The sequence below is a fragment of the Meleagris gallopavo genome, chromosome 1 (genome assembly GCF_905368555.1).
Source record: "Meleagris gallopavo chromosome 1, MGAL_WU_HG_1.1, whole genome shotgun sequence".
NCBI lineage: Eukaryota > Metazoa > Chordata > Aves > Galliformes > Phasianidae > Meleagris > Meleagris gallopavo.
The window spans coordinates 33,574,368-33,599,761 of NC_139404.1; the positions used below are offsets into that span (position 1 = coordinate 33,574,368).

Here is a 25,394-nt window from a genome sequence, read left to right on the forward strand (position 1 = left end):
GCTGGCATTTGTAAATGATACATCAATAGCATTGCTAGGTTGGGCCATATCTTCCCTTTTCATGTGAGGGTGAGTTGGCCAGTGGGCACAATGCTGGGAGCTGTGTGAGACCAGCAGGGAACCCCTCTGTGGTGCAAAGACAGCTGCCATGCCTTGCCTTAGGGGATGCTACACGTTCCTCGCTGTCATCAACTTCTCTGCTTCTTCTGCTAAAGACCTTTTGTGTTAGTAAGGGTCTCTGAAGCTGGAAGGTAGCATCTGTAGGTGGGTTTGGCAGTATCCCAACGCACGTGTTGTCCAAACTGATGTGAAAATTGCTTTTGTGTTAAGATCATAGGTTCTGTTTTGGAGAAAGGTGTATAACTTAGGTTTAATTTAAGTTGTAAACACACTCAGTATTTCAGGATATAAAACAAAATCCAAGGTGAGAGAATGTTTAAAACTGAAGAAAGGAAAAAGGTTTTGAACTTCATCACTTAGGTTCCTTTCTAGTAGTAGTAGTAGTAACTTCAAGTTTAGAGCTTGACATTTCCTGGTTTTCCACTCAGATATTATGGGATATGGCAGTAATGACCTCTTTTATCAGGGCGCAATGTAAACTTCCTAAAAGTAGACTGGATTGGCATTTAGTTTGCACATTCCAGCGCAAACAGCTATGGAGAACATGCTTTAATTGAGAGTGTTAAAAGTGATGTGGGAATTCAGGCTGAATGCTTCTGACTTGTGTGGCTTTAATTGAGAAGCTTGTATTTTATGAGAAGGAGGAAAAAATAAAATGTACAAGCACACAAATTAAATGCTACACTTCTTTTGCATTCCTGGAAAGCTAACACAATTAGTTTCTTCTAAAATGTTATATGCCTCTTTAGTTAGCCTCTGAGAAGGTCATATTTGTAATGATCTTTACAGTGTTTTGCTGCATGTTGTTAGCTGCTAATGACTGAAATATTTTACACTAATCAATGAGCTTTTGCAACATGTATGAATAGCTAAGCAGGAACTTGTGGGGACACTCTCAGTTTGCAATATCAGTTGTTGTAGAAGTATATGAAAATGCAAATCCTAAAATCTCTCTTCGAGGATGAATTTTCAAATATTTTTTCAACTGACTTTAAAGTTTCGATCAGGACAGGAAGGTATCTTAGCCCAGGTTGGAAGTGTACCTGTGGAAAGATAGTGCTTTCGGTATGGGGGAAGGCTAGCATCATCCCTTCAAAGCTGAGAAGCTTGGTGAAAGATCAGAGACCTTCTGGGATCTGCAGGGGAAACAGCATCTCTTCCCTTCCCCTTTCTCCAGTAAATGACTGGCAGTCCTCATCCCGCTCCTAACAAGTTTTCCTGTGCACTGGTCTCCTGCCCTAGTTGACAGTGCTGTGCTGGATTTTGGATCAGCTCCCATTAAACATCTCCCTACAAGCTGTTAAGCATTGCCTTTGCCTCCCAGCCTTGGCACCAGCCGTAAAGACCCTAAAAACCATCAAGGGCAATGGAAGGAGCAGGTGAGACCACAGGCTTTCAGCTTTTGCAATGAGTGTGTTAAAGGAAAATGGGCTACACAGCTGCTTAGATGAAGAAATCCATGATATGCTGAGACGTTTGCTCATGTGGTTCTCTCAGGGCTGCACTTCTTATTCTTGCAGTGCCTGGTGATTGTGCACTCCTGGCAGACTTTTGGTAACCAAAACCAAATTAGAAAAAAAGGTCCAAATGCTAAGACTGGAATAAATGTATATGTTAAATATGCCATTACATTTTATCCATGAAACATTTGCTTATAGTTTGATATATGTCAAAAGCCAAACAAAAAGGACAACAAACAAAACCTTTCTAAAGCAACTGTTTGACTGGAGAAATTTAGCAAAACAAATACTAATTAAAATTAAATTGTTACTGTAACACTTGATTGTAGAAAACTTACAGGTCTTTGCTTCTGACTCCTAGTTGTTTGGGTTTCTCCAGTATGGCAGTGTTTTTGCTCCTCTGCTTTGTCCAGTGGCTCTCAAATTCCTGACATAGGAGCCTGGCTCTCTGGCAAGCATGTAGGGATCTGTAATTGTTTCCTGTCCTCAGAGTGGGGCCAGAGACTTGGGGCTGGAGGGGAGGGGGTGGAAATTGGGAAACAAGTCGAAGTCTCACACTATTGAAGTCTCGTTATTGGTGCAAGAAAAAAAGATTGTTCCCAGAAGAATTGGTGCCCAGTTGCTTTACTGCTAATTTTTAATTTACTATGAAAGGGCTACAGCTTCACATGTTTCTTGTGAGAGCTGGGATTCTCATGTAATTTTAGGAATTCTGAGTTTTCAGGAGAAACACTAAATATGGAAAAAGGTAAAACAACAGTGTTACGAAACCCTTGATGTTTCTCTTGCAGCTCTTAAAAGCGAGATACGATCATACCAAAATTTTCTCTCTCAACTTGCTCCTCTCACAGAGAAATTTCTCTGTTTGCAGGCAGAGGCTGACAAATTACAACTCCCTACATTTTTTTAACAGTTATGGTTATGTGCTTTTTTGTTTGTTTGTTTGTTTGTTTTTGGGGGGGAGAGAGGCCTAATTTGCAGTTTCTTCCAACGTTTGCAATTTGAGGTATAGAAGTTCTTGAAACCTGGCAGTATTTCACCATCTGTCAACATTAGGATGTCAGCATCCTAAAACAAAGGCTTTCCTGGGTTGCAGTTCCACCTAATGATACAGCTACCACTAGACTGGTTTGATTGCTATTTACAAGTTTCACAAGGTATCACTGAGCGTTGTGCCCACATCACAAGAGCCAGGCAGACATGCACTCCCTGCTGTCCCCTTCTGTACTTCATTAAAGGAGGAAGTGCAGGGAAGGGGCTCCAGGAAGCTTGGTCACACTATGGAGGACACCTGGGGACACCTGTGAAAGAGCCAGTGGTGTCCTAGTTTTTGGGGGGCAGCCTCCATTCAGAGCTGGGACAGAACTGCAGGGATCTTAATACTTTTCCCCCAGAAAAAAAAAACCACAAAAGCAAAGGGAATCCCCCACCAGTGACCAAAAGTGACTTCAAAGAAAGCAGCCTCCCCTTTCCTGGATTGTGTGTATTGCACTGGGCTCTTCACAGAGCATTTATCCCACCAGGAAAACGTAGTGGGGTATGTAGATAATGAGCTTGCTTGGTAGGAGCACAATACTGCAATACTGCAGCATTCCTTTGGCTCAAATGCATGATGGCTGAGGCCATGCAGTCCCCGTGTCCCCAGGGACATGTTGACAAGGCAGAATGCTGTGCCAGCACTGCTGGCTCCCTAGGGCTGGGTTGGTGCCTTCGGTAGTGGTGTAGGGCTCTTGTTGGGCCCTGCAGAGATCCAAGTGGGTGTAGCACCTGAGGTTAAACACCAGCAACAATACTTCAGGGTGGTGCTTCATTCCTGTGTTTGTCGAGCTCTGTTGGTTTCTGTCTAATACAGCTGAAATGCAAACCCAGTTCCTAAACCTGTTGAAGCATATAGCCAAATTTGCTGAAAGAGCAGAGAAAAGGTCTTAGCTGGCAAGACTACATCACTGCTGTTCTCTATCAAACTGATCTTGGTACCCAGAGAATCAACAGGCAGGGCTGTTAAGCACCTTCACACCAAATTTATCAATAGTAATGGTTTTGCTTTTATTCTTCTTTTTCCTAATTCTTTACGAGCAGTTTTTAATATTGGACTATAAGCACCCTGCAGCAGAGATTTTTGTTCTGTGTATGCAGAACATAGCACTGGGAGGTCCCAGTCCTACTTGAAACTACTAGGCACTGCTGCAATGTACAGAGTAAGTAAAAATAGCCATCAAAACGTCAGTGATAAAAGAATAAAATATGTTAACTGCAATAAAATACTTTCGTGAATGCTCGGTTATATTTTATTGGGCTTTCAGGACTTATATCCTCCAAGTCTTTACAAATAGTCGAGACTAAATAACAACATTTTGGTGAACGCTGAGATATTTGACATTTTCAAGAGGTCAAGATCTATTTTCTAATCCTTGGCAAATTCATATAATTTCCTCTCAACTGCTTACGCTTGAGAGAGTTACAATTCCATTTACTTCTCACAAAAGGGTGGAGGAGAACAGTTTTGTTCTGGAGAGGTAAATGCAGTGCCACAAAGAAGCAGTTTTGATAAGCGTGATGGAGCACGCAGCGGCACAGATGAACCGCAGAGCCATGATGGTGCATTTGTGTTCACCCAGATGCCCACACCCAGCTGCACGGGGAGATGTTTCACAGATAGGTGCAAGGCTTCCCTGTGAGAAGCTGGTGGGAGAGGAGTAAGTCTGGCTACCTTTTGGCATTCTAGCCTCCAACACAGGTGAGAATGCTCCCAGATTGAATCAACAGGGACAGAAGGTTTCTGTGCTGTCAGGAGGCTGCGTGGTGAGCTCTGCTGACACGCAGTCCCTGCTGAAGCAGCTGGTGGTCTGTAGCCCAGCAGTGAGTGCAGGGCTGTGATGCGATGTGAACGTCAGCCTTGGGGACCAGATGTCCTTGCTGTGCTTGTAGTCAGGACTTTGCTCAGCACGTGCCCACACACAGGCAGGGCAGGGCGTGACTTTTGGCACCCTGGGGCTGTTCCTCACCACCCACCTTCGCCTCCACAGCCCAGGAGGCTTCGCGGTGATGCCCAATGGCCAGCACATCTCCTTGGCCCGGGCTTAGGCACGGCCCTGTGGAGACGAAGAGCCCCGCTGGCCCGGCTTGGTGTCGGGCGAATGGTGGTCTGCTGGCCATGCCTCCCTTCTCAAGGCTTTCTCTCGGTGCCGACCGCTAGATGGGGCCGGTCAGTCTCGGTAGCAGCGGGATCTGCGCAGCCATAAATCACCCCGCCGGCGGGCTGAGGGCCCCGCTGCTGGGGCACCCCAGCTTTTGAAGGGCAAAATGCGCCTTTGTTCCCCGGCTGACCTGCGCGGTGACTTCAGCGCCGCGCTTCCCGCCGGCCTCGCCGGCACTGACACAAGCCAGATGGCCGCGGCTGGCAGGCCTGCGCTGCCGGGCAGGGTGGGAAGGTTTTATGGCCGGCTGCGGGAGCGCGGCGAGGCTGCAGCCCGGTCGGGTAATTACGCTTTCACTGCGCACTTTATTCCTGGCAGCGAAGGTCGCTGGGAAAAAAAAAAAAAAGTCACGTTTTTATTTGTAGTGTTCGTTACGGACAGACCTTTGATCTTTTATTAGTCGGTAGTCTGCTCTGGAGGATTTTTTTTTCCTTTTTTATTTTTTATTTTTTATTTTTTTTAAACCGGTCCTGCAGTCACTCGTGAAAATGACATGTTTATTTATGTTTAATGGCTCTCTCAGGCTGTTCATTGTGCGGTACTTACCTTCCCCCTCCTCTTTGCCTCCATTTAGTAACACAAAAATGTTTTGGTTTTGCAGCGAGTTTAGTTTGGAGAAGTCAGAGTTCAGGCATGTTAATACAAGCAGTTTTCCCTCAGATATACTCCAGAGCGATGCGGTAACATACATCAGCGTGCGCTACGCGTTTGCTTGCTTGGGGGTCGGAAGAGGCTGCGATCGCCTTCCCCCTCCCTCAGGAAATGCCCGCCGTGAAACCATGCCCAGCACGAGCCGGGCGCTGGGGCCCACATGGAGGGGAGGCCCTCACAAGGAGCCATGCTTGTGCTTCACCACTTGGCCTGGGCCTGCTCCTCCAGCATCACTGAGTGCCATGCTGCTGCGTCCTGTCTCACGTTCCCTGCTGCGGCCGCGCTGCCAGGCAGCTGCGTGTCCTCCTTCCCATCGCGGGGAAATGAAGCAATTGGTGTTAAATCTGTCCCAAAGAAAACCTTGCGAGTGCTGTCTCTCTCTGTTTTCTATATTTAAACTGGCCAGGGGATTGTTTAAATATATCTCACGGACGGTTTACAATGCAAATTATTTCCTGCCTTTAAAACAAGAAGTCGTGGGTTTGAGATATCTGGCAAGTTTATTGCAGTGAGATGTCACGTTCCTCAGACGAGTCATCAAAAGAACAATTTTTAGTGATGACTGATTTCTTGCGCTCACCATTCAGAAATGTGGAGCTTGGTTTTTTTAACAAAACAAAAAGGAAAATCCTGCCCATTGGCTCTGTCCCACGTTATAGGATGTTGAAAGCAGGAGTCCTGCCATCTAGCTTGGGCCACCAGCGCTGCCCCTCAGGGCCTCCCCACTTGCGATCGCGCAGGTTGCTGCCCCACATTGCTCAGTGTTTGGGATCTTAAGCATCTGCTTTAAAGGCCTCCAATAAAGATATCCCCTCCCTCATGTGTGGCACAGAAAGCTGCTCCGCAGAAGGCTGTGTATTACGTACTGAAACCTTAATGGGGGGAGCAGAAGAAATCTACCAAGAAAGGTGCATTTAGAATGTGATGGTCTTGAATAACTTGTAAGCATTGTTTTTTTCTGTGAATGTTTCTTAACATTTTTGATGTTTTAATTTGTTCTCATCTTTTTTTTTTCTTTTTTTTTCTTTTTTTTTTCTTCCCTACTCAGCTCTTGCCCCTGTTCTTTGCCTCTGGTTTTGTTGGTGAGGATATCACAGTGATGTCTGCATTCAACCTGCTGCATTTGGTGACAAAGAGCCAGCCAGTGGCCCTGCGAGCCTGTGGGCTTCCCTCAGGTTGAATGGGTGCTGCTTGTCGTGTCATGCGTAATGAAGGCCCGTTAGCAATGGGTGTCTCTGCTACAGGAAATGCTGTGCTATGGGTTGCTCTGCTTTGTTTAAATTTGCCTTGGAACCAGAAGTTTGTTTGCTTTTCTTTTAAAGTCACTGGCTTGGCTGAGGGTTTCCATAGCCTAGATTTTACTCTGCTTGGCAGTGCTGTCCAGCTTCCTTGCCCAACAAATTCTGAATTGAATTTTTTTTATTCTCCTCATTGTTGGAAAAGCAGTGGAATTAAACTGAAGATCAGTTGTGTTCAATGCTGTCTGTAATTTTTTTCAAAAGATACTTACTGGAATTCGGCATTGAATTGCAGCTGCATCCGATAACAGCCTTTCCAAAATCTTTAGAAGTGCGCTGTGGTTGCATTGAATGTTTCCCTTTTAAAAGTGTCAATGTAATTTAAATATGTTACACTGAAAATTATGTATAAAAAGTGTTCAGAATTTAAAGTGTAATTCTTTTTTCCCCTCTGATGGTATATTTAGTGGCTTGAAACTTCTGCAAGTAAATAAATAACTAAATGGAAATATGCAACCTCATGTTCAGTGCAACTACACTTCTCAAGCAATGTCCAAGGCCTGCTGCTAGGTCTGCAAGGGCTGCCACAAGGCCCATCCTGTATGATTTGTACCTCAAACCTAACAGTACTTTGTATTTCACTGAAACAACAGTATTTGTAATGTCTGCCTAATAATGCCAGTGTACATGCTTATGGGAGAGAAAATACAAGCTGCAGAGTTAATTTTGACTGTTACTAGGAATTTTCTTGACACTTAGATAAAAGAAAGATACGATCCTGGCTGATCAGTGTTTGAAACATCAAATAAGAACCAGCGTGGGTGTCTGTATGACACAACTGTTTCATAAGGGTACAGAATGTTATAAGGATTTTTTTCTAGAGCCGTACTTAACAAGCATATGGAGGTGATGTTCTAAAGATTTTTTCAGTGATAAGACATCAGTTTTCAAGCTGATGGACTCTCTAAAGCTGATTACATTCTATTTGAACTAAATCTGAGTCCAATTTTCGCAGCATTTGTGTTCTGTTTTCCCTCACATGTGCACAAAACTCCCATTAACCTAGATAGGAGCTACAAACACATATTGAGGAAGAGAGAGAATAGCCCAGAATGTGTCAGTCTGACCTTTGTTTCCTGTTCTATTTGCTGCCGAGCCAGATTTTAAATCCTAAAAATACAGGATAAGCAAATTTCCTTAGCCCTCTTGATGCACCTTTTGATGTGTGCTCACATGGCCGGGGCCTGCCCTAACACAGGGACAGTCGCTGTGCTGGTTATTTTGTCCCTGCTCTGCAAAGGGGATGTCACATTGGTGAGCTGGGAACACCGTCTGCAGGAAGCTAGGTTCTACTACATACCTCTTGGTGAAGCATTGTGCTGGCAGTTCTGTCCAATCCTTAGCGCTGCTATCTATTCCTGTCCATTTGCTCTGTAACTGTGCAAGCATCAATAGATCGAGTTCCACCCACTGACTACTTACGTATATATTTTAAACCAAAATTCATCTGCTAACAGTGGAATAATATACAATCACATATCTCACATACTTTAAGAGTAATCTAAATTCCCCAGATGCTTATAAATTAATGTAGACTTGCTTTGCCTTTGGTTTGTTTTTTTGTGTGTGGTGAACTGAGGGGGTTACAAGTAAATGGTGTAGCATGTATCAAATTAAACATGGGAATGAGATCTGGAGGCAACATCTGTTTAAATGCCACAATCCACTGTGACTTCATTTTTGAATATACAGAAAACGCCCCAAGTTCTCATGACTTTTTTCTACCATTACACTGTATTGGTGCTTTTCCCACCAGCCCTTTCTTTGTGAATTGCAGCTCAGCAACGGTATCACTTCAGGCCAAGGATCCTGCAAGTCTCAAATGGTGCGGAGCTTGTCCTGCTACCAGCCGAATGGCAGATTTCATAGGAAGGAGACAGTTTGTCTTTTGCAACCCCTGTCCACTCAGTGCAAGGGAACAAAGTGCTGGCACAGGCTTCAGCCTAGAGCTCTGCTACCAAGCCAAAAGGCTCTGCCTGAGGCCAGTACTGTCTTAGGTTTGAGCTGGGCTTCTCAGCACTGTTCTGAATTCCAGACAGTTAAACATTTACAGGACAAGGTCTTCAATGTGAAAGTATGTTTTCATTTCTGTGCTCTGTCCGTCCTTCATGGAGCAGAATGATGTCACATTGTGTGTACTTTGTCCTTAATACAAAGTCACAGGGGTAGATCAGAAGCAAGCTAAACGAATGGCATGATGCTCAGAAGTACCTTAGAACAGCGTGGACGTCTTTTCTCTGAGACGCTGTTTTGCAAACATGTGCAAGTTATGCTGGATGACTGGTAAACCAAACTAATCCTAGCGCCTGAGAAGTCTTCATACGTTCCCTTTCTCCACTTGTATATTAGCACCCGTGGTGTGAGCGCACTTTTCTAAATGGTCTTTTTAAAATACTTCTTTTTTGAAGCTAGGACTAGGTGTTTCGATGTGTGCAAATCCATCGTGCTGCCCGCCCTCAGTGCGCTGCTTACAGCGTTGCAGCGCCAGGCCCTAGCCCAGCAGCCCCAGTAGATGGCACCAAGCATATGCTGTTCCACACCCCGAGCTATATGAAAAGCTTCCCGTTTAGTGGTCATTCGTACATAAAGTACACCCCAAGACCTTAGGAATATTTTAAAGTATTTTAGTAAACGCATGGCCATTGGGAAAATCACATAAATCTGTGCTCATACCCAGACTCAACCATATCGCTTCAGGATTTGATTTCCAGCAAAGTACAGCTCCATTGTATTTTTGCGTGATTTAGAGATGCTGTTTCTTGAGTCTGCCCTATTGAGATCGAATGCTCTAAATTTCCAAAGAAATGTGGGATGCACTCAGCACCTGCCAGGATTTAGTTCACAGAAATTAAATCCCCTCTTTTTTCAGTTTTTTTTTTTTTTTTTGAAAACACGCACACACAAAAAACCACAAACTTTTAATCCAAAAGCTATTTAAGCTGCTGTAGTGCATACAACAAGTAACCAATAGAAATAATGATTATGCAGATTCCATGTACATGTTTTCTGTAGCAGACCACCGAGATACAAAGTAAAAAGTTATCTTACTTTGCTTTGCTGTGTCTTTTAATTAGTATGGGTTCTCATTTCTTAAAAAAATTCCTTTAACACCTTGAATGTTATGCTGCTTACATCACATTTGTTGCATGAGACAATTTGGCTTTTCCTCCTCTGTAGATGAAAGAAAATTGTAAAAATAAGCAAAAGTAATGATGAAGAAATGACAGGAGTAGAGTTGGTATTTCTTTCCAGGACACGTGTGAAATAATAAAGTTCTAGATAACACTGAAGTGTTGTGAAGTGTTTAATTACTAAAATAACTACCAGTAGGAAACCATGCTCGTGTAGGCTTAGATTACGATACAATACATCTGTATGAAGATGGTGCTGGGCATATGGTGTAAGTCTTTATTTAACAAACATCTATAGCTTGTTTCTCACTTGTTTTATTAAATGTTTATTCATCTCAGTTTCGGTAAAACTGTCTTGCCATAAAATTGAAATGAATAGCTAGTGAACAGAAAGTTACTGGGTCTCCAAACTGAACTTTGAACAGAAAGGATTACTCTGAGGAGCAGATCTTGCAAACAGTTACATACAGGAGTTATTCCTGTGCGTTTGTCCCTGTGAACTCTCCAACTGCTCGTGTCAGTGACACTGTCTGTGCACGCAGCGTTTGCCACATCTGCCCTCAACACTGAAGGCCTAGAAAAGACCTTGGTCTCATGCATTCCAAGTATGTTGGCTGCTTTTAGCCTTGGTGTTCACTGGGTAGATCTGAAAATGTTGCATACCGTATGTTTGTATGCTCAGAGGTGTAACTTCTATAATTCCTGTTTTAACTTCCCCTTAGCTTTCCGTAATGCATATCACCAAAGATGTATGATTACAGGTGGCTCTTCACGTGTCCTGAAAGAGAATAAAAGTGAGACTGAGTTGCTGTATAACAATGCCGCTAGTAAGGCTATGGTTAAATGCCTGTCAGTGTTTTCATTATAAATCCCTATTTTCTGGGGTTTATAACATGAATGTAAAAATTTGCTCTGGGCTTACATGTGTCATACAAGGTCTCAGCTGGATGTTCTTGTTCCTCAGAACTGACTGGGGGGCAAAAGTTAAAACTTAGTTCTATGAAACTAAATTAAGTTAAAAAAAAAAAAAGCAAATATATCAATTTGGAAAAAAAAAAAAAAGTTTAGTTTTGTTTTTCACTTCATTACAGTCTTACCAATTATTTAGTCCACTGCCTCCCAGTGATTAGGAGAACCATCCATTTGACACTTGAGCAGGCATTGTGTGAGCACAGCAGCAAGCAGCATGCGAAGCTGTTCGTGTGTCATTAATATACATGTGTTTGTATGTCTGTTTTGCTTCTTGGTGATAGTGATGATAACAGAATGCTGCATTGTCATAATAGAGCATAAAGTTGGTTTTTTTTTGAATGGCTTGAGAATGGTTTAAAAAATCAGTCTGTATAACTGTCTTAATGGAAGTATATTTAATGTTGTTTTTGCTTAAAATGTTATCCTGTGTTTATGAATGTTTAATACAACAGTATTCAGTCTAGAATGACTTATTTAATACAGTTTAACGTAATGTCTTATTTAATACAGTTTAACATGACATTTATTTGTAGATATCTCACTGGGAGTGATACCCTTATGATGCCTGATGCTTGCAAAACTTGCGATGATACAGAAGACCAGAAACCCTTTGTTAATGCACCTTATTTTGTACCCAGGCTGTATACCTTTTTCACCCCTCTCCTTGTTCTCTCTGTAGCAGAAGGCTGTGGGCAGAGGCTGCTCAGGGCTCTGTCAGCTGCTGAGAGCCATGGGATGAGGAGATCCTTGTGCCCCCAGTACTGCGCACAGAGCCAATTCCTCAACACAGTCCCTGAAGGACCTTTTTAAGGCATTTGCTTCCCTTCCTACTCCTATAAGGGACTCACCACAAGCCATTTTTACCTTTCTCACAAGAATGTTTTAATTTTGAGAGCTCATAAATTCCCTGCCTTCCACTGTTGTGCCCAGAGCAGCTTGGGCTTACTGCATTTCTGCAGCAAAAGATGGATGTAAAAGGTGAAGTTTTGATGCTGACTGTGTTTCTGTGCTTTAAAAGTTCTAGTACAAAGCTGCTCTTTTAGTTATGAGGCCATCTGGGTGTGACTGGAGGTCTGAGGACACCTTTACGGGTTGCCTTCACTCTTTCCCTTTCAATTAAAAGCACTCCCAGCCTTGGCCTTTCTCTGAGGAGTACATAAGAAGACAGGAATGTGATGGGAAGGAGAGATGACAGCACGCAGAGGGGAAGGAGATGTTATCTGTTGCACAGCTGAGGGAGGGCAGGCAAGAAAAGGTGCAGTTCAGGAAGAAGGGTAGGATGTTAGCCCTCGAGTCAGTAAGAATGTGTTTGCAAGCGATGGAGGAGATGATCCAGCAGGTCCCTCATGCAGGGGATGCACATGCTGGAATTGGATGGCACGCTGAGTGGGTCTGGAGGCACAGGAAGCACCAAGGTCCAGCTGCTGGGTTAAATAACCACAGCTTGCTCACTGGAGGTCACTGTCTTGAGAGAAAATGAGGAGTGGAGAGAAATTGCGACCCGGGAGGTCTGCAAGGGAGAGAAACTGGCAACTGCCAACCTTTTAGTCCTGATGCGTGTTGAGAGGGGAGGGAGCTACCATGTTGATTTCCATGGTGGCCGTAGCCAAGTGAGAGCTGCAGCACAGGAGCACGGCACCTTCCCACTGGCCATGCCCTCCTGCTGGGCTGGGAGCTGTGGGGCAGCAGGCCGGGGCAGTCAGGCTCCGTGCTGAGGGCTCAGGTTTAGCTCTGGGTTGTTTGGAATCGGAGGGGAGACCTCCCCCAGCTCCTTCCTCCACCCCCAGCCCAGGCACTCGAGGCACCTCAGTTCTTGAAACGCAGTGCTCATTTCGCAGGCCACACATCACTATTGTGGAGGAAGCAGCAGGAGGATTTAGCTACAGTCTGAATGCTACAATAAGCTACACAGCACTGCGGTAACCGCTGGCAAATGCTGACTTTTTAATTGTTTCCGCTGCAGGGTTAGACCTTTATTAAAGCCGTGTGAATAAACTTATTTTGATGGCTCACTGAAATATTTTAAATGCAAAAGGTAGCATAAAGCACTTTTATTAAATTCAGCTTAATTCTGCTGTTAATAAAATGCCTTTCCATATGTTGTGCACCTTTTTATTGATCCTGACAGAAATCTACTGACCAGATACAGAATGCTCTAGTCTCCCTTGAAGAGCCTCTGCCTTTCTTGCTTTTAATTTAAACAAATGCAGTGCCCATGAAAGGTGCTGGGATCATATCAGCAAAACAAAAGTCTCTTTGTCTATTAGAGGAGAGAGGAAGAGAAATCGATCATAATAAATGCTCCCTCCCCACTGCTGTACCTGTGGATCTCAATCTTGCCTTGCTTGCTTTGCACCCAAGAGCAAGGCAGGCAGGCTGGCTGCCCTGTGCCTGTCCTTGGCTGTTGTGGCCTGACAGAAGTGGCAGTGATAATGCAAGGACTTTTGCTCCTTGTTGCATGAAGTGCTTCTGCTCACCAGCCTCTCTGAGGGGCTGTGTGCTGCCATTTCCACTGTCCTGGTGAGGCAGCCATGCTCACCCCCACCTGTGGTGCAGGCTGCTCTCAGAGTGCTCAACCTCAAAAGGTTGTGGGAGCGAGGTTGTGGCTGGTAGTGACATTGATTTCATTAATATGAGATAAGGAAGTAGAGTAGACGAATGGAGCTGCTTTTCTTTCCCCCTTTCCCAATATGCAAAACACTTCCAGCCCCTGCAGAATGTTTTTTACATTCGCAGAGAGGGCAGGCAGCTTCAGATTCGTTTTGCAGGGAACAAAGTCTCCTTGGCTGGTGCATCACCCACGTAACCTTGGCCTTGGCCACGTAACCACAGCACTCACAGCTCAGGGCAAGCAGTAAGGCAGCTCCTGCCCCTTAGATCTGTCCCTGTTGCTACCACAGTGGGTTTATTTGAGTTTTAGTGCTCAGGAAGCTGGTGTTCTTACACAGAAGATCTTTGCTGATGACTCAGTATATAAGTGTGTATAAAACAGGAGACATGCTGATGGCCAGGTGAAAAAAATAAATGTGGCAGCTCTGTTATATGATTGCATGGGAAGCTTGTGAAGTTGCAGAGATCTGGCTTGCCCTTCCTTTGTAGCTGTGTAACCATCCTGACTACTAAATAAGACAGTTTTTTTGAGACATATTTTTTGGTGTTGTTCTTGAGCCCGTGTTGAGGCTGTTATCCCAGTACCTGGCTTTTGGATTTTCAACGCACAATATAGTGGAAATGGACTTCACTCCATTACTCCTAATGCTTGCATGAAACTGCAAATGGTATTTCAGCAGCAGATGGGAGTTAGCTGTCTACAGAAAGAAAGCAAAGGAGCTATCCCTCAGAGAAGAACCACAAATCTGTTTTTCAATGTGTAAAACGTTTACAGGGTCTCCCTAATGTCAAAGTTTGGGTTTTACTTAAACTTGACCTCCCAGTTTTCAGAGTTCTTTTGTAGAATCTCTCCTGGGCAGTCGTAGCTGAGGTGATTTAAAATGGCTTGTGATGGGATTATATAAAGATGTATCAAATACTGTGCTTTGTAGAACTTTTTTCTTCTAAATTTACAAGCTAACAGAACTGTTTGCATTGATTTGCATTTTGAAGAGTTGTTTTAATTTTTGTTAATTAGATCAACAGTTCCACCCCCCACACACCTTTTTTTTTTTTCCTGATGCAGACCAAAGGTGCATGGGGTGGCATAAACTGTACAAACAAAATTTAAAAGAATAAAACCAAGAGAGTCAAAGTTTAATAAACCTGATTGTTGGTGATAACATATGCAAGGAGATTAATTTAAAAACACGTACACAAATATTTTCTAATCTTGCAGGGTCCCTTTTAGCTTCAGTGTGAGATAATTCACTGTGGATGAGTGAGGTAGGACCCACCTGTGAAGGGGCTTTGGGAAGCAGGAGACACTTAGAGCTAGGTCCTCTGAGATCTTCACAGACCCTTCTGCAGTTACTGGAGCTGTGCACGTCCTCGGGGGTCTGCCCACACAGGTCCATTGCATGACTGGGGCTGTGCTGGTATAGATATAGCAAAATGTGCAGGAAGGCCCCTCAGAATGCTTGGGTTTGTTAAAAGAAATAGTACTGAAGACTGGAAACCCAATTTATTATATGTCCGTGCTCTGCTGGAATGTTTGATCTTGCAGTATTTAATTCAGGAAGTCTTAACAGTTTGCGTTCAATGCATGACTGTAATGTCCATTAGTGCTAGTGGAATATAAGCATACGCAGAAGGAGGAAAACGTATGCTGTGTCTTCCACGAAGCTCAAATGCTGAGTTAATTTTGCAGTGATGGGAAGCAACAGGATGTAAGAGAAAATCATTAGAACAGTTCAAAAGAGGATGTAAAGGAGGAAAGGCATCAGGCGCAGTGCCAGGTATTTCAGGGCACGCCAGACACTGCTTGACACCTCCGGCATGGTGGAGCAAGCGAAGGGCTGAGTGGTGAGGAGTAATGGTCTGCAAACTCATGTCAGTCTGTCTGGACGTATCTTGTTGCTAGTTTCCTTGTGATTGGTTATATTGAAGGAAATGGCACTTGTTCACCTGTGTTATGAACCACAAGCTTGAAAAGATCAATTGAAATAGGAATTTATATGTGAGGTGAGATGCTTAATGTCATCATTATCAGGTCAACACCCAGAAAATACTTTCTGTTCAAGTCATTTTTTTACAGAAGGCCTCCAGACACCAGGGCTGAACTCTAAAATGTGCATGGTCTGAGGGTGAACAATAAATTGCAGCACACTTTGCATTTCTTTTGAGAAAAGCCATTCCTAACTACAGGGATGATGCAAAGGGTCCAGAAGTGTTTCTGGTTTTGTTTGTTTCACCCTCTTGTGCTTTATTTTTTTATATTTACACATTAAGATTTGTGGGCCCGGCCTTTCTTTCGAGGTTTCCATCCTGTTCCAAGATTCCAGCAACTTCTAGCACTGATGGAACTGCTGGAAAAGACAGAAGGCAAGTGGCCTGAAGAGTCGTTGTCAGCACTGGGTATGGAATGGTGGTGTGCACTGCTCTCCTGACGAGCAGCAAGGAGAATGAAGGCACCATGCTGCGCTGACTGGAAAGCTTGCGCTTGGTCTCAGACCCTGCAATGGAACCTGTGCAAGCGTTGTAGATGTCTGCCAAAGAAAAGGGTGAATTGTGCGGCCAGAGTAATGCACAAGCAGATCATGAATGGCATTCAGTCCACTCTTGGAGCCCTGTCTGGACCAGCTGGGTGAAGGAGCATCAGCTCTAGATAATGTCAGATCCCATTCAGAGTCCAAAGACAGAATGAACCCAACCTTGGTTATGTTCACTGTGTATTTAGTCTAGCCATACTGTCAGAGTTATCACACAGTTGCCATGCTGTGTGTACAACTGATGGCATTGTATCTCTCCTGCTGGGAGCTGCACCATTTGTGAAGGAACAGTGGGGCCTTACTTTGTGCCTGAGTTGCCCAGAAAGGTTTTGCAGTTTTGTTGCTGATTAGGATCCCTTCCCATAGCTTGCAGGTGGTATCTCATGCAGGGAACCAGGGTGAGGAGGGCGGCCAGGGCACCTTTGTCTTCTTTAACAACCATTGCTTGTTGGTTTCCCTTGGATTGGCAGGCTGGTCGTGTACTGCAGGCTGAGCATTTTTGTCCTCTTGCATGGTAGTTCCTTCCCAGCTGAAGGACTCAGCTCCTAGAATTTCATCCTGCCATCTTCCTGAAGCTTGTAGATGGGGCGTGATTCAGATAATGCATCCTCCCACTCTCCGGTCATGGTTGAGCCTTCATCACCTCCCTGGCTCTGCAGCAACCTGGGAATAGTGCAGTCAATTCCTTGAGCCTTTTGTTGTCGCTGCTAGTAGTTAGCTAGTGAGTGCAGCTACCTGAATAGGGCTGTTCCTTAGAGCTGAGGGCTGGACTGAGAGACTGCCTGTGTGATTTGTAGAGCAACCACAGCTTTTTGCTGCCGTGTGCTCTATTAAACTGGAAACCTGGAAAGTCCTTTGTTGGGTCAGGTTGTAATTTACCCCAGCGCAGATTAGCAAGATTCCCCCACAGATAGAAATACTCGTCTGTATTGTAAAACAGGAGGTTAGTTTTTAAAAGTGGTGGGGAAAAATCTTTTGTAACACGCTCCCTACTTCTGATCTATGTAATGGATCAAGTGGCATACAGAAATTTCCTAGTGAGTAACAGTTAGCCTGCTAGTTGAAGAACACTTGTTTCTGAGATAGAAATTATTCAAGGAGTGCAAAGAGGGCATGCTGGCTATTCTGCAAAACGTTCAGTATTTTCCATGACTTTTTGCACAGCGAAGATATCCTTAGTTTGCTTGTTTGAAACAACTGAAGAGCAAATGGACGTTCTGGAAGAAACAATTGGGAGATATTTTTAAAAGTGAGGTGTTGGTCTGTAGGATTCTTTGCTGCTCTCTAGACCAATTTTTGATACTGCAATATCAGACGAAAGAGCAGCTCTCAGTTTCCTTCTGAGCAGCGTAGTGCAACACAACAATAGTTATTTATGTAATGCGTGTGCTTCCTTTCCCTGCTCGCTCTACTTTGAAGGACTCACTAGTCCTAGAGCCCAGCACGTTGTGAGAATATAACCCTCCAAAGTCTGACATCTTTAAATAAGCAACCAAACATTGTAAAGAACAAACCTCACTTACAGTTAGGAAACAATATTTACATTTAAGGTTGAAAAGCCAGGATGTAGGAAAATTTTGCTAATTTGGAAGGTGACCTTTAAGTGCACCAAAACCAAATAATTTGTAAGCTATGGCACAGGGCACATTCCTGCAAAATTTGTGTGAATACTGCTTTAGTGGTTCTTGAAAGACAAACAAAGAGACCTGGAATGAAATCTTTATCCCTCTCCTAAATAAGATTGGAGCTAACAAAGGCGTACAGCAGCGCCCTTTCAAAGCCTGCCATTAAAACGTGGGCTCTGCAGCACAGCTAATGAGAGGGCTCAGAGTGGAAAACAATCTGTTTTTAAGAATGTTTAGATCAAAAGTAATTTCTAATTTATGAAATAAAGTCGCTTTTCAATACCTTTCTTTCACTAGTAAAGCTTTTTATGTTTGCACTATTTACTTCAATCAGATGTTTTCAATTTTACTTTTTTCTTCCTGAAAATACTTCCTAGGGTTAGTCAGTAGTGACCAACTACATTATTCTTTTTCTCTCTCCCCTACTCACCCACCCCCACACATTAGAAAAAATGAAAAAAGAAGAGGGGGAGGAAGAAAGAAACATCTTTTCTTAAATGATTTGCAAGCATCTGTGCTTTAAGCTACTTTTTATGAACACTCCTTAGTAATGACTCAAGGTAAAAAAGCAGAAAAGCATCCAATGTTAGGAAATTGCAATCCAATACCATGTAATTTAAACCTGCCATTGCCTCTCCTGTACTAAATGACATACAGATGGGTAGCTCTGTTCCCTCTACTTTGGGAACACAATTGGTCTTTTTATGAGCGTATATACATTACTAGCAAAAAATATTTTTGTCGGGACTGTTTATTTCTAATTGTATCATATTTTAATTACTGTCATTAGAGCGCTTTTTTCCTGCCATGCTTTGTCAGCTCGTTTTTGCAAGTGATTATTCAAGTTATTTTAATATTTGGCAATTTCTCTTATTACTTTGGGAGTTTTCATTCAAAAACAGCTTTATTGTTATTTTTCTTCCTTGATGTGACGTGCATTTTTGTTCCATAGAAATGTTTTTTACAGTAATCCCTATGTACTCCTTTTTGTGTGAATTAAGCATAATACGAGATTCTCAGAGATGGGTAATTCCAATAGCAACCCTAATTTTTAAAGGAACTTTATTGTTGAACCTGATACATCATGCTGCATAATGACCTGCCGCTCAGGGCTCCTATTAGTGCTTCAACTGGGAAAAATACAACTGCTACCTTTGTAAAGAAAAAAGGACTAAGATGCTACTGAATATTAAATCAACTGGATTGGAATTCTAAAGGTCTATCATTATTTTAAACTACCTTAAAGGGGTATGAAATTGTTGGACGCTGTGGCTGAACATCATATGCCCATTACCATAAATCTCCGATATAGATGTCTTGTAAAGAACATTTCAGCTGTAGTTATATATATATATTTATATATATATATAGATATATTGCAGCTTTCTTTCTTTCTTTCTTTCTTTTTAAATGGCTGGAAAATGTAACTTTCTTGTGAATGATTTTGTGCGCAACAGTTTAGCGTATAACACACGGAAGGGCTTTGGCTGTAGCACATTGTCACTGCTCCAGTGGAATCACCTGGCTCTCGAGCAAAATTCTTTTTAAACTTGGATTTGAAAAAATAATCAGCTGCAGTTCAGCTGAGCCATTCTTCGTGCATTAGGGACCGGTCTGGTCATTGACAAGTGAATGCAGAAGCTATGCTGTGGCCGTCTGCCAAAGCAATTATTCAGGATTTAAGCTAAAAAGGCTCCTTCTCCCATATCCTCTCCCTTTGCAGGGTCATGTAGGGATAAAAAAGACTGTAAGGTGGTCTTTTCCCAGGAGGAGCTGAGGAAGCGGCTGACACCCTTGCAGTACCATGTCACTCAGGAGAAGGGGACAGAAAGGTAAGGCAGGGCGAGGGGAGCGCATCCCTCGAAACGCAGGCATCTTCCTTGATTCCCTTTGCTCTCGCTGGCGCTTCCTCATCCTCCCCGGCAACTTTTTTCTTCCAGGAATTCTGCACTTGTTTACTAACCCCTACAAATTAACACCACCGAAAGACAAGCATCTGCAGCATGGAGGCCACGGCCAGGGGTCTTGTGTGACTTATAATGAACACTGTATGTCTTATAAAGTCGCAGGGCTTATGTTTAGAGTCTGTTTTTAGTTTACTACAAAATGTGTGGAAGTAATAGCGGTTTAGGTACACTTCTTGGAAGACATCACAGTAAGCAGAACCACGAGGGAAATGGCCCCGTGCCAGGATGCTGAAGTTTTGAAGGTGGTCATTGTAAGTATAGACATTTTGGCTGCAGAAAGAAGGTAGCATAATTTAGTTCTTTTCCACCGCGCTCCAATTTCTTTTTGAAGCACATGTGGAGAAGGTATTTATTGGCTCATTTGTGGTTGGAATGTCAAAAATTTTCAATAACTGCCCTCACATGGCTTTAGTCGCTGGAAGCCAGCCCTGAATCCTGCAGGAAAAAAGAGACTTGCTTCCAAGACTGTTTTTAGTGAATAAAGTCTCTCTCAGCTGATTCCAACACGAAGGTAACTTGCCAAGGCCTAACCATTTTTGTTGTCTAATTTATACCATTGAGCTTGGCATAAGGCCCCGGCTTTACCTCCGATCCAAATGTACTAATGATGTAACCGCTTGTTTTCATTCATGACCTGAAAGGGCTCTTCACCACACATGGGGTCCTGCTTAATAGGCGGCACTCTTCCCGACAGCGTGCTGTTTGCTGGACGAGCCGAGTGGGCCGATCCCCTGCTCCCATCCCTTCACCCCCCCGCCGCCCAGGCTGCCCAGGGGATGGGGACGGCAGCCCCCGCTGCGAGGCTTTCCTGCCCCGCGTCCCTCCCTCTTGTGTATGGGACCGGCAACGTGATTTAATGTGCACAAACAATCGGAGATAAGGTCATTCTTAAAAATCCTGTTTATAAAAAAAAAAAAAAAAAAAAAAAAAAAATTGGACCTCATAAAAAGGGTGAAAGGATAATAAAAACAAGCTGCGGAGCACATAGGCTTTTTGTTGGACTAGCGCAGCTGATTCGTATTAGATGAATGACCTCCTAGCCTTTTAGATTGTTAACTTAGAAAAATATTCCCTCAAAGCTGTAATATTGCTTTTCAGCTACAAATATAAGGCGCATGCAGCTTGAAATCATGGAGCAATTATTTCATTTTCAGCTACAATACTTCTGTTGCCCTGGCAGCCCATGTTGGACGAACCAAACACTGATTCCTCATTATCATCTCAATGGCAGACACCCAAGAGCTTTGCACCTCTCGCTCAGCATCTGAACTCACTGCTAAAACATTTCCTAAAGGCAAACCCTCTTGCATAGAAGTACATAGGATGAAACTAAATTTGAAAGCATCCGTGTTTACAGAATGTGCATTTCACTTACCAAGATTCCAGTTTTTCTCCTTTTTGTTGTTCTGTCCTTTGAACTGTGTGGCAATTTGCTTCCTCTTGCATGATACGTAACACCTGAAACTAACTAATGAGGACATTCCCCTTTTCCTGTGCCTGCTTTATTTGCTTCATTTAATAAAAAAAAAAAAAAAAAAAAAAAAAAAAAAAACTACAAACTTTTAATTGTTTCTTTTTTTTTTCTGTAATATTTTTCTGAAGTCCTACCTACTTTAATAATTTTTAAAAAAAAAATCTTCTATTTATTTTTAAAATGTAGTGTTATTGTTTTCCCAGTGCCTTTGAGGGGGAGTACACACATCATAAAGCTCAAGGAATATACAAATGTGTTGTTTGTGGAACTCCTTTATTCAAGTGAGTATACTACATGTAGTTTTGAGATTACTGTCTCTTAGTTTATGTGCTGTGTTCCAGTATAATCTTGCATATATTCCAGTATTGATGTAGTTGTGTAAGAGAATATAAATCATTCAAACTGGTAAGGAGTACAAGAGAAGCAATGTAATGAATAAGGTTATAATAATAAATACATAAAAATAGTAAATAAATAAGATAGCAAATTTCATAGTGAGACAACACTGCATTAGAACAGGCATTTTGACTAAATATATATATATTTTTTTTCCATGTGCACCCATGCCAAGTTATAATAGAGTACTTTGCTGCTCTGATAGCGCCAAGTTCTGGCCGTTAGCATTACTTGCAGTCAACTTTAAGGTCTGGGTCCTGTGTGGCAATTCTGCATCCATGCTACAGCATTGTGTCCAAGAATGGAGAAATAAGTAGATGCTTTTTTAGAATTCAAGCAGTTAAGCAAACAAAACTAGGAAAATGACATCACTTACTGGATTTTCATCCATCCCAATTAACACGCAGAGAGAGCTGAGTTGGAAACTGAGGCAAGGATTAAGAAAGACATAATAAATTTTCTGTCCTGCATGACAAATACTCTTTAGAAGTACTGTGGGAATTACAGCTCTAAATTTGGTGGTAGAAGCAGCGCTGATTGAATTTTCTCAATCACTGCATTGTTCTGCCTCGTGTATTTTTTTTTTTTTTCATATTTTTGGCCAATTGTCTTCATTCAGACGAAGAATTTCATTTGAGTTTTTCTCTCAGTTCACATTGTCTCAGCCCTCTCACTTGGAGAGGCACCTTCACAGCACCATGAAGCAGGACGGTCAGCATAGCGTAAGGAAAACTGGGTTGGTAATAGATTACAAAAGTAAAATTGATGTAGTCCCAGAATCACAAGATGTGGCAGCAATAGTTTTTCTCCAGAGACTGTCTGTAAAGACGAGAAAAGAACTTCATTTCTGTTAAGTTTGATTTCTCTGTTAGATGACCTGCAGAAAATTTAGTAATAATGTGAATCTTTTGAGTTGGAAAACTGGTCATTATGAGCTCAGCCAAGGTAATATTCTCATGTCATGTGTTATTGTGGTGCTTGGCTTGGGGGTACACATGGGGATCTAAAGGCTCCAAAACCTGTTTTTCTACTCTGCCACTTAGACGTTCCCCTGCCTACTATAGCTAAATCTTTGTGGGGGAAATCCTGGCTCTGCTGAAGTCAATTCACGTTTAGCAAATGAATACAATGGAGCCAGGATTTCACCTTGTGCCTTCAAGACTGGCTCCCTTTCTGTCATCTGCTGGAGAAAGAGTAATTTTTTTGTAAGGTGAGATTTGGACAGCAGTAGTTCACGTAAATGAATGTGAACTACTTTCCAGTCACTTTCACAATCCATTTCATATGGGAAAAAAACTGCAACAGGAGACTTACTTGTGATTATCTAAAAGCACAGTATGCTTTGGCATAGTCGACTTTTGTAAGTTAAAGGTAATGAGTTGGATTTCCCTCTGTGAAAAGAGCTATATGGAAATGTCCCTGTTTTCAGATTCTCTTTGAGGCTCCCCATGGATTTTATGGGAGGAGAGAGGAGGAAAGAGGGAAGTTGTTTTTTATTTTTAATAACTCCCAGGCCACTGGGCACCTGAAAAAGCCTTCCTCATTGTGTCCCAAGCTTCCCAAGCCTTTTGTGTTGCTTTATGGCACTGAGCTCTCACCACCTCTGATCCACACTGAGTCCTGCTGGTTCTGCTGACATGACTGGCCGAGGTGAGAACAAATGGAGAGGGCTGTAGGGGCCCATCAGTTCTGTCTGTGGGGCCACGTAGAGCTGCAGAGTTGAGGTGGGATGGGTGCTCTCACAGTACTGGTGCAGTCACTGCAGTATCAGTAGGAACTCTCCTCATCTATCCTTTTGCCTGCAAGATCCATGTAGGGCATTATGCTCAGCACCAACAAAACTGCTTTTAGCACTGTGAAGACAATTTTTTGCAACTAGGGAAGATACATTCCTGTATCCTGGTGCCTCCTTCTGCCTGGCCAACTAAAGAAGTGAGAAGATAGCATAAATAAGAGAATGCAAAATGTTTGTTATTTACTAAATTTTCCTCACAAAGTATGAATCACCGGAATATTTGCTTTGGAATAAGGAGGTAGGACAACACAAAGAAAGGCCATTGCTCTAGTTAAAATGCATGTAAGTGGTTTTTGGTTTTATCTTTTTTTTTTTTTTAACTTTCTTTTTAATTTCCAGATAGTCATCTGAAACTTGTATTTCCATTTGGTTCTCATTGGGTGTCCATTAATTTTTTTCTTCATGTCATTGTAATCTGTAAATATATATATTTGGACAATGGACCTGTCAGTTTAACCGGGAAAGAGACTGAAGCTTCAGCAGTAATATTAACAAACTTCAACTTTTAACATTTCTGATTTACGTTGTTTCATTACCATGTGACACACGAGGTCAGGGAACACATGAATTTTACACTCCAGATGAAAGACCTGGTTTTTGGTACGTCTTTAAAACAGAACTCTGTCTCTATCACAGGAAAGATAAAAGAAACAATTAGGAATTTAACATCTCTTCATCTACCTACTTGTACTAGTGTTATGAGAAACCTCCCAAGCTTTATGGAGAACATGCTTTAACTTTTTCCACAATCAAAGGTGGCTCACGCATAAAATCCATAATCTTGCTATTGAATCTAATTACTCCATCTCTGAACTTTCACGCCAGACAGTCTCCTACATCCCAGTACAGCTGCCCAAAGAAAGCAATAAATGAGAGAGACAATAAACTAATCTCAAGTATCTCCTTTTCTGCAAGCCAGCCCATGTGCGGTTTTATGTTACACTGTGTTACACCCCAGTCTAGCAGCAGGCTTATGCTAAAGGCAGCAGCTCGGCCCTCCACCTTCCTCTAGGTTGTTCTTCATGGCTTCCCCTTCACTGCACATTGATCCAGCAGAAAATTGAGCTACCAAGAAAAAAACTCAGTGCCTGTGAGCTGTATTCTCCAGTGTTCGTTCTTCGTGTGCCACGTTTATGGCTGGACAGCCTCTGCAGCAGTAGTGCTTGTTTCCATGTCAATTTGCAGAGAGCCACCGATGGCATGAGTAAATTCAGTATTTTCTAAATGCTGATGACACTTAAGGATGGCACCTACTTTATTTTTTTCAAGGAATTGTCTTGTATTCTCTGCTAAGATACCATTCTGCCCACTGCCATGGCAAGCAGAGGTTAGAAGGGGCCTGCATGAAACCTGCAGCTTGCAATATTACCATAGGAGAATAATATTCCATATTTAATAAGCTACAGTCATGTCCTTTACTATATGCAAGACCGTGTGAGAATGGCGTGGAATACATGGGTTGAACTGGGAAGCTGAGGAGAATGACTTCCCTTTAAAAAAGAAATATTATTGTTGTGTCAGTTTCCAATTTTTAGGGCCAAGGAAAGAATTGCCAAGTCTTAATAAATCACCCACCACTGCCTTTATTGCTTCCTGGAAGGAACTCTCAGTAATGGTGTTGGGTATTCTGAACACGTGCTAGGAGAAACAGGAACACCCGTATTCATGTCATGTTTTCATTTGGTTTTCAATGAACTGTATCTGGTCTTCTCAACATCTCTCAGGCATCTAAAAGCAAATCAGGAGGAAAAAGCATAGTTGTGTGATGCTGCCATTAGAATAATATCCCTCTTCTTCTTAACATAAGGGAGGATTTCAGTCATTATGCTAGATCTATAGCTTTCTTTTCACTATTTGGGCACAAATCAGCACTGGCCATCTATCAAGGAGAGCCCATATGAAATACTTGCTGTAGCATCTCTGACAAGATATAATAAGTCTAATAGATCTACTGAAGCAACTTCATCTATCCAGACTGACTCTCAGTTTCTTTATAAAATTTCTAGTTTTGTGTGTCAAAACCAGGAGCTTCCTTTTAATAAAATTCATTTAGAATAAGTAAGCTTTTGCTTGTGTAGGAATCAGCCAGCAGGAGTGTTGTCAAACAGTTCTTTCTCCAAACCCAAATGTTGGGTCTTACATAGCTCTGAGGAGCTTTAGGATCTTA

At 42.6% G+C, this 25,394-nt stretch overlaps 1 protein-coding gene across 12 annotated transcripts in view; it reads left to right on the forward strand.

Moving 5' to 3' along the window:
- MSRB3 (methionine sulfoxide reductase B3) overlaps window positions 1-25,394 on the forward strand; it is an 83,664-nt gene that overhangs the window by 10,946 nt on the left and 47,324 nt on the right. For 7 of the 12 annotated variants that reach the window (XM_085220592.1, XM_085220641.1, XM_085220636.1 and 4 more), the window contains 4 exons: window positions 6,477-6,603; window positions 10,580-10,684; window positions 19,319-19,427; window positions 21,240-21,317. In XM_085220592.1, coding sequence (XP_085076718.1) covers window positions 6,477-6,603; window positions 10,580-10,684; window positions 19,319-19,427; window positions 21,240-21,317 — 419 coding nt within the window. Of the gene's footprint in view, window positions 1-6,476; window positions 6,604-10,579; window positions 10,685-19,318; window positions 19,428-21,239; window positions 21,318-25,394 lie in introns of those variants that run through there. The other 5 variants (XM_085220650.1, XM_085220658.1, XM_085220654.1 and 2 more) reach the window with 3 other exon arrangements.